The sequence below is a fragment of the Musca domestica genome, unplaced genomic scaffold (assembly GCF_030504385.1).
Source record: "Musca domestica strain aabys unplaced genomic scaffold, Musca_domestica.polishedcontigs.V.1.1 5, whole genome shotgun sequence".
NCBI classification, from domain to species: Eukaryota; Metazoa; Arthropoda; class Insecta; order Diptera; family Muscidae; genus Musca; species Musca domestica.
In genome coordinates, this window is record NW_026712346.1 from 11173511 (window position 1) to 11187091 (window position 13581).

At 36.1% G+C, this 13581-nt stretch overlaps 1 protein-coding gene across 1 annotated transcript in view; it reads right to left on the reverse strand.

Moving 5' to 3' along the window:
- Positions 1-13581, reverse strand: part of LOC101892537 (cell adhesion molecule Dscam2) — a 216580-nt gene that overhangs the window by 78443 nt on the left and 124556 nt on the right. The window contains 3 exon segments of the mRNA XM_059128063.1: positions 11432-12784; positions 12847-13305; positions 13366-13557. Of these exon segments, the coding sequence (XP_058984046.1) occupies positions 11432-12784; positions 12847-13305; positions 13366-13557 (2004 nt within the window).

The window sequence follows — 13581 nt, forward strand, 5'->3', positions numbered from 1 at the left end:
TTCTGCGCTCCCTGCCAACTACTGGTAAATCTTTTTTTTTCTTAATATCGGCATTAAATAATATAACAGAAAAATGCTTGATTTGTTTATTTGTAAGTTATAAAATGATCTTTGGACTGTTATTTGCTATTATAAAATACTTCTGATTCTAAAAGTATTTAATTTAATTTACTTAAATCGATTATTAAGTTGACGCCACCACTAAGAAGACACTCACTGACGAAACCCGTTATTCTATCGCAATAAATGAACGGAGCTCATTGTTTTTTTTTAAGAAAGAGAGCAGAGAACACAGTTGGCGTTTTTTTTTGCAATTTTTTCATTATTTGGTCAATTCTATTCTTAGGTATTTAAGTTTAAATTTCATAACTGCCGACTACTTGGACATGCCAAACTTAGGCACACTTACCCTATAATTTTTGTGTGACGAAAAAAGTGATTTTCAAGAAAAAAGTGACGTGGCAACACTTTGTTAACAATTGCCTACGTCAATTGAGAAACCATTCAAATTTAATAATTATTTTGAATGAAAAGATTAAAAATGTAAATTAAATTGTGTATTTGTCATTAAGACAAAATTTTTATTACTTAAAAGTATTTTGAGAGTATTTTAAAGTCACAAGTTTCGATAAAAATACAATTTCACTTGCAAAGACAAAAGTGGTTTCAAATCGAAGAAAATGTTGCGACTTACATTTTCTGAATAAGATAAATACGAAATTAAAATCACTTTCGTATCGAATTCATTCTTGTGACATGCCTGATAAAATCGAAATCGGAAGTACCTCCAAAAATTTTAAGTTTTGTAAGCACATATATATTGATCGGTTTTAGACACAGGGAGCTATATCTAAGCTCTCATATATATTATCGTACGATTTTAAGTATTTAATGCACTAAACACGCTATGTATCTCCAAATTCAATGAATGGCTTAATTATAGTTTAGTAAAAACTCTTCATTTTTTCCAGTGGTAGGCATTTTTACCCTGATCCCGGGAAACTATTTTTTTCTTTGGGGACGGACCCGGGACCCCAGATTTTTTACCCGAAAGTCCGAGTTCAAGACTCCGACTAGACCCGGATCCACTTACCCGATATAGACAATATGGGTATCGATTGAAAGCTTATGAAATACCTATCCAACTAGTGGTGGGGTAAGTGGTCATTGTTCGGAAGTTATAGTCAAGTTATCGATTTTTTGGACCAGGAATTTTTATAAAACCCCAAAAAGTCAAAAAAAGCCCATTATGGGGGTCAACAAAATTGTTGCTAAATTATAGCTGACACTCTTACCTTTCCAAAATGCTACAATTTGTGCTAATACCTTTTTCGGGTCCAGGGATATGGGTCTTTCCATCCGCATAACACGATTCTAACCAGTTCATTAAAATTATGTTTTCAATAAAAAGGGGTTTATTTCGCGTAGCCGTCTTGAGATTTTCTCCTCTGGATATGTCCTACACCGGCTAACGCGAACCAAAGTTTTCTAAATTGGACACTTTTTGGAAATAGCCGGCCTTCAGCCGGGGCTTGAGATTTTCTCCTCCCGGGTCCGTACCCCAAGAAAAAAAGAGTTTCCCGCAACAGAGTATGTAAAATTTCAATGAAGTTTGGAATTCGCGACAGAATTTGGTCTAAAATTCTAACAGTAAAAATACACAACAATTTAATTGAGACTCCGACTATTACGGGGTGGTATGTAGGTTATATGTATCCCACACAGAAAAAATGCGGTTCAACTTCAAAAGATTGCAGTTTCCTGTAAATTTGGCATTTCCTATGACAATTAATAAATTTCAAGGACAAACTCTTTGTGTACACCGTCTAAATTTAGAACGTTTTATTTTTTAATTCACATTAACACACAAGGAGTTCTTTGTGAGTACTTTATCCCCTAAAAGAGAATTGTTTATATAGGTCCACGATATCGTATAGCCCCCATATAACAGTACACCCCAATATTCGGTATTTTGATGATTTTAGCCACATTTTTCAATGGAATTGCCTGAAATTCTATACAAGAAGTTCTTTGTGAGTACTTTACCCCCTGGAATGGAATAATCTATATGGGTATATCCCCAATATATCGGCAATTTCCGATATTAGGTATTTTTAAGATTTTAACAGAATTTTTAATGGATTTAATTTTTTTTTAAACATTTCCTAATTCGTTCCATATGGTGGAGGGTGTTCAAAGTTCGTCCCGGGCGAACTTACTGCTTTTCATTTGTTTTAATTCTTGAATTAGTTTTTTTAGAACCACAAAATATTAATTTGTATTTCCAACATTTAGAATGTCGTGCTGCGTGTTACTAAGTTTTTTTCACCTTAAAATTAGGGGCAGAGTGATTTCAGATTAGCCAAAGAAAATTACACTTTTACACCCATTACCGTAAGAATGGAATTAATTTTTTTTATTTAAATTGTACAATGGAGTCCATATTTTTCATCATAGTATAATTCAATGACGACTCAACAAATGTTCGGTCCCATGTTATTTTCTAATAATCGTAATTTCTTTCATGTTTCTGTCACAATTTCCCACTGAATGAGCTCCAGTTTGACTTTTCGGAGTTTATTTCATTTAGACGTACATCCCAAATCTACGTTCCCAACAAATATTTTCTTGGGGGTTACAAATTCAATAGGATACAAAATTTTCTTTTCTAACCGCACGTTGGTTGGGAAAGTAGCTTTGGGGGTACACTAATAGGACTATACTTAAATAAATGCCTATGTTGCCTAAATACAATTTCTTAGGCAAATCAATGTAGTCAAATAATGGCGATACCAAAACGTGATCATTTGCCAGGATGGTTTCTTTTCAAATTACCAACATTTGACGAAATTAGTATGAATAAGTTAAAAAGCAGTAAGTTCGGCCGAGCCGAACTTTGAATACTCTCCACCATTTGCAACAAATTTGAAAATTTTCAAAAGATAAAATCCTCAAAAAATTCTGTTAAAATTTTAAAAATACCGAATATAGCCGTTATATTGGGGACTATACGATCTGGACCTACATAGGCATTGTTTGTCATAAGCCATTACCATATTCAAATTCGAAACTTGAAATAAATGGTGAATAATGTAGCTAAAATGATTAAAATATTGTATATAGGGAGGTACCGTTATATCGGACCTGGACCAGCATAGACAATTTTCTGTCATAGGTTGTAGCATCCACTACTAACTTCAAATACGACTTCTCAAACAATTTCGGTGGGTATTGTATCTAAACTCGCTAAAATACCGAATATAGGGAGGTACTGGTATATAGGGTCTATACGAAGATCTGGACCTGCATGGATAATTTTCTGTCATAGATTGTAGTTTCCATTACGAACTCTAAATAGGTAATTTCAAACAATTCCGGTGAATGATGACGCTAAAATCATCAAAAGGGAGGTATCGTTATATGGGGGCTATACGAAGACGTGGACCTGTACAGACAACTTTCTTAACCTGCCTACTGGAATAATAAACATATGTGCAAAATTTTGGCCTTCTATCTCAATTCGTTCGAAAGATAGCGTGATTACAAAAGACAGACAGACATCGCTAAATCGACTTAGAATTTTACGCTGATCAAGGATATATATACTTTGTTGGGTCTGACATGAGTATTTCGAGGAGTTACAAACGGATATACCCTCCATAGTATGGTGGAGGTTATAATATGATTAAAATGTAAAATATACTTGAAATAGGGTTGTACCCTTATCCGGGTGTTATAACCCATAACATGACATTCAAAAGCGACGAAAGGTATCTTGGAAATTTAGAAAGAATTTTACTAATAGCAGTCCCAATGGACGTATTATTGTCATAAGAAAGATGTAAGTCCACGTTTTGAATTGAGCCCTATAACGGTTTGTCGGTCATTTTTGTTTGTTTAAATGTGTTCGAAAGCTAGATGCCAATTTATACCTGAAAGATCACCATTTAACATCGCATTGCTCACACATTTCAATTTTAATATTATTCATTCAGAATTCAAAACAATAAAAAATATAAACTTCAATATAGTATGTCAAATAAAAAAAAATCACGCCAAAATGTTTCCATTCTTTTTCGGTTTGTTTGTTTGTTTTTGAGTTATAAGCGTAGTAACTAAATTGACCAAAAAAAAAAAAAAAAGAAGAACAAATTGAAAAAAGAAAAAATGTTCAACTTGTTCCCTGATTTTTTAGAGCAAATGGTTAAAGGTCTTCACGAAGTTTGTCAATTGAATGTATTTTTATTTTAAAGTTCGATTCCATTGTAAAAAAATCTCGAATTTATCCCGATTTTAGATTTTTTGCAATTAGATTTCATTTTCGGGATTTTTTTTAGCGATTTTAGAAAAGTAATTTTCCTTTATGTTTGGTTTGTCCGCGTTAAATTATTTCGACATCATCTATTCAGTTTCGCTACCACATATTTCGGTACTACAATTCAATGTAACTCGCCTGCAAATTCAGTTCTCAAATCGAGTCAATTAATTAAAGTTAACCAAATTGAAAAACCGTTCGTACATTGTAAAATATAGACTTTTCGGTTAATAGCTTTTTATCTTCTGAAATGATATTATTCGTATAGATCCATTTACCCAATAAACACATAAAGTCTATATATAACAATTTTGTCCCTTGTCACTTTATACTCCACAAAAGGAACGTACATCATAATAAAATTCAAAAAAAAAAAAAAAAAAAAAAATACAAATATACATTCGAAAATAGTAAGTCAAAATGAAAAAAAATAAAAACAAGTAAGCAAAGGCTACAGTCGAGCGGGGCCGACCGTTGAATACCCTACAACACTATAATAAACGATACTGTTTATATAGGCGAGATACTCGAAAGAATTCCACAAGATATTGTGACAAATTATAAAGAAAACCATCAGGTTTCGTTCTCTAATTTTCGAATAATAGCAACTTAAACTAATTTGCTAATTTCCAATTTATTGGTAGATGTTGCACTTAAATGGTCTTCCTAGATCTGGAACCAATATTTCCCAACGACCTATAATCTCTCAGAAGTGGCAAAAGATTAACATTTATTATTGGTTTTTGACTGAAACGAATCTATATGAGATACAGACATTTGACTATATTCTTCCACGAAATCAGCGTTAAAGAAATAGTCAGAAGTGCGTCTTTCCTGTATTTGTGAATTCTCCAAAAAGTCATTGGAATGGACATTTTCGTATTTTGTCTACAAAAGTTGGCAAACTCCTTTACACATTGAATATTTTTGGATGGCCATCCAAAACTGCTTGGCTTTTGCAATGTCCGGTAATCCCCATTCAAATGTGCGTGAGGATTGGGCGATAATTACGACCTGCTGACAATTTTGCAGTTTTTTGGTCCATTTCAACCCCTAAATATATGGCGATCATCTCCAAAAAGACTAGGCTTCTATTCTGACCCTCATCTTATCCCCATGCAAAATTTCGTAAGGATCGTATATTTGTATGCGTTTTTTAGACGTTTTTCCTTTCCTGCCAAGAGTCCATTCTGAATTAATGAGAACTGTCGAAATCAGTTCAGCCGTTCTCGACATATATGAGATCTTTCAAGCATATCTTCTTTGATAGACATATGTATCGCATATATTTGCTATATATTCGATTTTTTGGATCTTAACATCAATGTAAAGATCAGAAGTAACCTTGTCATGGCTTTGTGATTTCGCCGGGATTTAAAATATTAGGTTTAATGAAAAAATTTGAATTTTTTCAACAAAAAAGATATGGCCTATTTTACCCGCTAAATATTATCCGATGACCACCCAAATTGGTAGGCTTCTTCCTCGCCCTAAACTCTGGCTACATGCGAAGTTCCGCGTCGATTGGTCTATAATTGCGACCTGTATAGCTACTGCAAAATCCGACATTTTTTCAGTTTTTGGTCCATTTCGACCCCTAAATATTATGCGATCATCTCCATTCTATTCAGACCCTAGCCCCACCTCCATTCTAAATTTCGTGAAGATCGGGCCATAATTGCGACCTGTAGAGTGATTACAAATTAACATGGACAAACGGACGGACGGACATACATAGCTAGATCGACTCAGCTCGGCGAGCTAGGAAGATCTATATATACTTTCCTATATGGGAAACCAATATTTCGAGGTGTTACATAAATTCTGGCCCAATCAAACTTAAAATACCCCCAACACATAGTGTTGTAGGGTATAAATATGCAAAATAAAACACTACTATTGTACATTTCAAAAGTCAAAAAGAAAATGCTCAAATTGCATTGCATTTATCCTTTTCCGCCAAGAGACAATTCCGAATTTGTCTAAATCGTTAAAGTCAGCTCAGCGGATCTTAAGTTATAAGCGTAGTAACTAACACAACTTTTATACATATAGATTTTGAATGCATACAAAAGGAGTAGCGTAGCGCGCCGGGTTCAGCAGCACATTATATAACCGAATTTTGAACTTAAGAAGGCGTAAATGAAAATTTTTGGGATAGGGATTCTATCAGATTTGTTCTTTTTGAGTTCTGAATCAGAATTGCAAGCTGCAATTTCTACACATTTACTTTTTTTTAGAAATTCTATACTTTAAGAAAAAAGGACCCTAAATTTCCTAAAACAAAAACAAGTATGGTAATCGAATAGTCAGAACGGACATTCTTCATTTAGTTACATGAGGATGTTCTTCAATATCCTCTCAACGAGAACGACCAACATTTTGCGTTTATCAATTTATAGCTCTGAAAATTTGTTTCGAAGTTTAGAAAGCATCAGTCGATTTGCCGACAGATATGTACGCTCAGCATTGGGTTTGACCAAAGTTTCTTTTTTGGAAATCCTTAAACTTTTGTCGGGGTGGTACCAAACTGGTCTAGGTTAGGTTGGACCATATGTCAACCTAGCCTAGACCAGTTTAAAGTATTAAGATGTGTCAAGTGAGATTTGGATGGTTGGATGTGTTACAGTGTGAATAAATCCAGGGAAAAAATTGAATATTACAGTCTGCATTAAATAAAAGAGCCTCCGCCTTTGACCTTCACCGAACATTTTTCGCGAAGTGGTATTCAAAATTACAAGTAACAGCTTATACCAGAAAATACGCATGACGTCCATGAAAATATTTCAAAAATAAAAAATTATATTAATGCGGAAAAATTGAACCATGTAGAAGTTTACTGAATAGGATTCAATGCGCGTATGGAGTCGTCACTTTTCTTTTGGTTCTTATGAGGACGTGCACAAAAATGCATTTCTTAAGCATTTCGAGAGGGTGTAAAATATATAAAAATATCAGTAAAATACACAATTCGGAGGGAATTGGGGCGTCCCTGGTTTGTGTAGATTAGTGCAACAAATTTTCATGACTGCAGTACAGGGTTGCCCATATTCGACGGACATTTGGGCCCATTCCAATCGACGAGGCTTGTCCGCAGGCAACATTCTTTGCGTCAATTGAATTTTGTACGGGAACAAATGCCATGCCCAACTGCTGAGAACGGCGTTTTTGGGATGTTCTTGGCTCGTACGGCAGCGATATTCTCGGCCGATCGCCTTGGTCGACTTTTATATGGCCACTTCGGATTAGAACGAGCCTTACCAGTCGAAAATTTTTCGTATAAACGTTTAATGGTGTTCTTAGAAGGCGCACCTCTCACATTTTTTAATGTTTTAAAAGCACATTGAGTTTTCACAATTGACTTCTTGTAAATTTCAACTATTTCAGAGCGCTCGCGTTGCGTGTATTGGTTCATGGTAAAAATCTGCTTGGACTGACGCTTCAAACGCGGTATGTCATTAAGCGATGTGACATCTCTGTCAAAAGTTATGGCGTTGCCAGATGGGTCCGTCGAATATGAACAACCCTGTACGATTAAAGAAACATAAGTATATAATCTACAAGAACCTATTTAAATCGCTCTTTCTTCCCAACATACTGAGATATACAGTACAATACGGTATACATCAGAGGGCTGCAATGAGTATGATTGAGTAAGCTTGATCACACACAGTGGAAACACAATCAAATTCAATCAGTCGGTCAGATGTAACATGTTCATTCGAGTTGTTCTACCCAAACGAATAAGTTGTGATCAAACATGTATTGATCGAAGTTTTGTGTTCGCAATCAAACAGCTCACATGAGTTATTTGTTTACGAACTTATGTTGAATTGTTCATAACGGGTCGATCATCTATGATGAGTCTGATCGGTTTGATTTATCCTAGTTAAGTGAGTGATTTGATTTGATTTGATTAGAACAAAAATGTTTGAATGTGAGCGAAATCATGATTATAATTTTACTAAGGATTTCGCAACTAAAAGCTGTCCCCATTAAAGAAATTGGTACAAATTATATTTAATAAACATACAATTTTTTTATTTTATTTGGGTTTTTGGTATGCTAGACTTCAGTAACTTATTTGAAAAAAAAAAAAAAAAAAAAATAAAAAACAAAATTAATCTATATATATATATATATATATATATATATATATATATATATATATATATATATATATATATATATATATATATATATAAATGTAAGTTGTGTTAGTTACTACGCTTATAACTTAGGAACCGCTGGACTGATTTTAACGATTCACACAAATTCGCAATTGTCTCATCTCCGAATAGGATAATATCCAAAAAAATCGCGTAAAAATGTGATATATTAAAATTTTCATTTTGACTTTTCAAATTTACAATAGTAATGTTTTATTTTGCATGATTTTTTTCATTTTGACTCACTTTTTTCTAATGTACATTTGTAGTGCTTTTTATATTTTATTTTTGAATTCGAATATTAATACCAAATTATTTAATTGACTTGATTTCTTGAGAACTGAAATTGATGGTGGGTTACATGGAAGTGTAGTACCGAATTATGTGGTGGCGAAACGGAATAGATGATATCGAAACAATTTAATGCGGTAACACCAAAGTTAAAAGATAATTACTTTTTCAAAATCGCTAAAAAATCACGAAAAAGAGATCTCATTACAAAAATTCTCAAATCGGGAAAATATAAAAAAAAATCAATGGAATTGAATTTTAAAATAAAAGTACATTCTATTGACAAACTTTGTAAGGATCTTTAAAAAGTTGCTGTAAAAAATCAGCGAACAAGTTGAAGATTATTTTAATTTGTTATTCTTCTTTTGTCAATTTGTATTATCATATTGAATTCAGTGGATTTTTTGTGAACAAAATAAAGAATAATTTTTCACTATATACAATTTTCACCAAAAAAATTAAATAAGTGCAAAATACGATGTCAACTGACATCTACCTTTCAACTCCAAGGCCTACATCGTGCTTCAGCTGGAAGATGCGCACACATTTAAACAAACAAAATTGACCGAAAAAGACTAATGGGGCTCATTTCAAAACGTGGACCTATTTCTTTCATGTGACAATAATCCGTCCAATGACAGCTCAAAATGCAAACTTTTTTGGGAGTACAATCAGTAAAATACCAAATATAAAGGGTGTAAAATAGTAGATCGAATGGGACTTTTAGTAGGAAAAGGATTTCCATCTTTCCAGAAATTCTTCCCGAACATTCAAGATAGCTTAAATCGCCTTTGCAGGTCATGATATCGGTCATATATAACCATCGTATGATTTAAGCTATTTTTGGGGTTTTCGCCACTTTTTTCTATTTTTGGCCTTTATTTGGCATCTTTGTTTCTAAGGGAGTAGAGAACCTCTTCGCATAAAATTTGACATTTTTGGAGTAGGGCCCATATTGGTCTTGATCACATTCATCAATTGATTTGGCTAAAAATTGTATTTTTGCTACCCTGGGGTAAGGAACCTTCATACAGATAATTGCCGCATAGAAATTAATTTAAGTAAAGTCCCCACATTGATGTATCCCCAAGTCCACTTTCACATCTAATGTGTGGTCAGAAAAGAAAATTTTGTATTCTATTGAAGAGAATATTGGTTGGGAACGTAAGTTTGGGGTGTACATCTATATCAAATAAATTGTGAAAACATGAACAAATTACAAATATAAGAAAGTAGCACGGGACCGAATATTTGTTGAATCGTCATTGAATAATACTATGATGAAAAATATGGACTTTCTGGGGTCTCCAATTTACAATTTAAATGACAAATAAAATTAGTTCCTATCTTACGGTAATGGGTGTAAAATAGTAATTATATTTGACTATTCTGAAATCAGTCTGCCCTCAATTACGTGGTGGATCAAACTATTTTTACTTATTTAAATCACGTGAATTTTTTTCAGTTTGACATGCTATGTTGTTCTGCTATATTTTTGATTTGGCCTCTATTTGTCATCTTTGATTATATATAAATGTACCTCTTGATTTTACCACATTTCAAAGGATTTGGCTAAAAATGTGTATTTGGGGGGTGAAAATCTTACACAAAAATTTCAACATATCTACAAATTTTAGAAATTTCTCCATGTAATAGTAACCCCTAAAGTAAAAACAGACCGACATGATTAGGGGAACTTATGAGGACTCTAATGCACAATCTGAGGTGCTAATGGGTTTAAAAAAGTAATTAACTTTGGCTATTCTTAAATCATTAAGCACTCAATTATGAGGTGTACAAAATACAGTAAATTCCAAATTACTGCTCATTTGACGGGAAAATTTTGCTACGATTTTTATCAGACTAAAAATTAATTTGATCCCTTACATGGGGATAAGATTGATATATACTTTTTAATAGATTTGTATAGGCCATCCACACATTTGAAGCCCACGGCTTAAATATGGGTATAGGTATTTTAAAACACTTTTAATCGACCAGTACGTCAACACTTATATCAGTCATATCTGTGAATAATAATGCTTTGACAAATATGCATAATAGACAAAATCTACGGGCCGGCAACGCGGACCGGGCCAGCTAGTATTTTTAGTAAAGCAACACATCATTCGTATTTAGTGAACTAAAAACGTTTAAATATTTTTTTATTTTACAATATTGGTCAAGATTTTTCACAAACTTTGACCTTTTCGTTTACCTACACGTGTGTAGTTTCTACTTGTAACAATTTCGGTCGCACTATCACAATATTCTTCCATTTCAAATATAAAAAAAGTCAAAATAAACTGTCCCAACTTGATTGAATGGTTGAATAAACAATGACGCTGAGCGAACTCGATTCAAAGAAGACAATCACGGTTGTGGTTGCTCATTTACATTCATGTGTTCGATCAACTCATGTTGCTGAACACATCAAACCGTCTCGAACACTCATGTTTGATTGTGAGTGAACGAAAACGACTGCATCAACAAAAATCATGTAAGAAACCGAGTGTGCTTGAATTTTTGCATACTCGTTGCAGCCCTCTGGTATACATGACTCTTTTTGCGTGAGTTTGTAGGTGGGCTATGCGGTATAGGCTTTGGTAAGGTAAGGTCTGATTTTATTCATATACCGCATTACGAATACACTTACCTTGCACGAACAGCTGATAGACAATGTGGTCTGAACCTATGGCATTTCTCACAACACAGGAATAATTGCCCTCGTGTGACCTCTGAATGCTACGCAGTGTCAGTGTATTGTCGTTGCTAACTTCCAGGCGGAAATGTTTTTTTGCCCGAGCGTTTAGAACTTTCCACTCGGCATTGGGTTTCGGCGATCCTACAAATAAACAAGGCAACTTCATGTCAACCCTCCAACTGACGCTCAGAGTTTGACTAAAGGAGATAATAGCAGCCGGCACCGTAGAGCTGGGCACCAGTTTAATAACGGGCGTACTGGGGCCCTGACCGACCCTGGTCGAAGCAGTCACCCATGCTTCGTATGTTTCTCGTGTCGATAAGTCTTTGGCCTCGAAATGCCGGTTCTGTGATGGCAGCACTTCCTTGAGAATTTTCAACTCCTGGCCTTTGTCGAGAATGCGTATGTAGACTGTGTACTTGGTGACAACGCCATTGGGTCGCCTCGGTGGCAACCAGCTTATAATGACAGACGACTCGGAGTTGACAACAGACTTGACTCTTTCGGGTGCATCGGGCACGGCTTCTTCCGTTATGCACGACACCGTTGCACTGACAACACCCTCGCCGGCTCGGGTAAATGCTAAAACCTGAACGCTGTAGTTCGTAAAGGGTTGTAGGCCGTGCAGGACTGTGCTCAGAGCCGATGTGATTTTAGTTTCTCTGCTTCCATATTCGGAATCGAAATTCCCGGGCTCATATAGAACTTTGTATCCTTGGATGACACCATGATGGTTTTCCTTGGGCGGTGGTTGCCAGGAGATTTGTATGTTTTGAGCTGTCAACGCAATACAGGTCACCGATTGCGGAGGCGCAGATGGCGCATCCTCCAAGGTATGGCCCAATGCCACCTCACTGGGCGGACCATCACCTTTGACATTGAACGCAGACACAGTGACGGCATACTGTGTGTATTTCTCCAAACCGGTCAGGCGAAAGTCATTTAAGCCTTCGCCACCAAGACTGCTCACTTTCGTGAAATTCTGAAAGCTATCGGTAGAGCCGTGTTTCTGATAAGCTATGGTGTAGCCCAAAAGTTCTCCATTCCATGTATCCCGTTCGGGAGGTCGCCACGTTATCAACAGTTGCTGTGGTCCCAAGGGTTCGGCCGACACATCTTGGGGTCTGCCGCTCGGTGCCTCGGCATCAGTTTGCAGAAGTAAAATATCACTGGGAGCGCTGGTGCCCAAATGATTTTCCGCATACAAGCGAAAATGATAAGCTTGCGCCGGGCGCAGGGATCCAATTTGCGCTGTGGTCTTATCGCCAGGAAGAAGCTTTTGATTGTTGCCCTCATGCCACACATCTACGAGTGAAAGAAAAATATTATATCGTAGAGCGTTAAAAAAGATAGCTGAAGTAACTTACCGCCTGCCTTCTTATACTGTAGTATATAGTTCGAAATCGGCTGGGAGTCTCGATTGTTTCCGCCCAAAGACACCGTATCTTGATCGTTAGGTGACCAGGCCAATGTCACCGAACGACTTCCCAGATCGGTGACGTGTAAATTCACCGGAAAGTTTGGTGGTTCTTGAACCTGTAAATGGATAACAGCCCGATCATGTCCGTATGCATTGCTCGCAATACATGTGTATTCGCCGCGGTCACTTAGGATTGTCTGGAGGATTGTCAGTTCAGACACCACACCTCTGCTCAGGGGAGAATCTTTGACATGGTAGCGAACATCAAATGAAGGATCAATCCGGTTGGCCTTGGCTCGCCAAGACACATCGAGTGGCTGGTCACCATCAGCCTCGCATCTGAGTGTTACACGATCACCTCTTCGGACTGTCACCTGCTTTTTGGACACGGTCACAGTGGGTCCCACTAAACACAAACGAAACAATAATTAGACAATGCATATGGTTCAAACGACTTTGGATTTACCATGAACGGTCACCTTAATGAGTTGACTCAAGCCCGCACCGATACCATTGTTAGCTTGACACAAATAGCTACCTTCATGTTCCCGGCCGACTTTCGGAATGATCAGCGATCCGTTGCTGTGCGTTTCTATCAACGCCTTTGAATTGCCACCTCCCATGCTGTAGCTCAGTTCGCGATACTCCCCCGAGTCACCTAGATGTGGAGACCACATGTCAA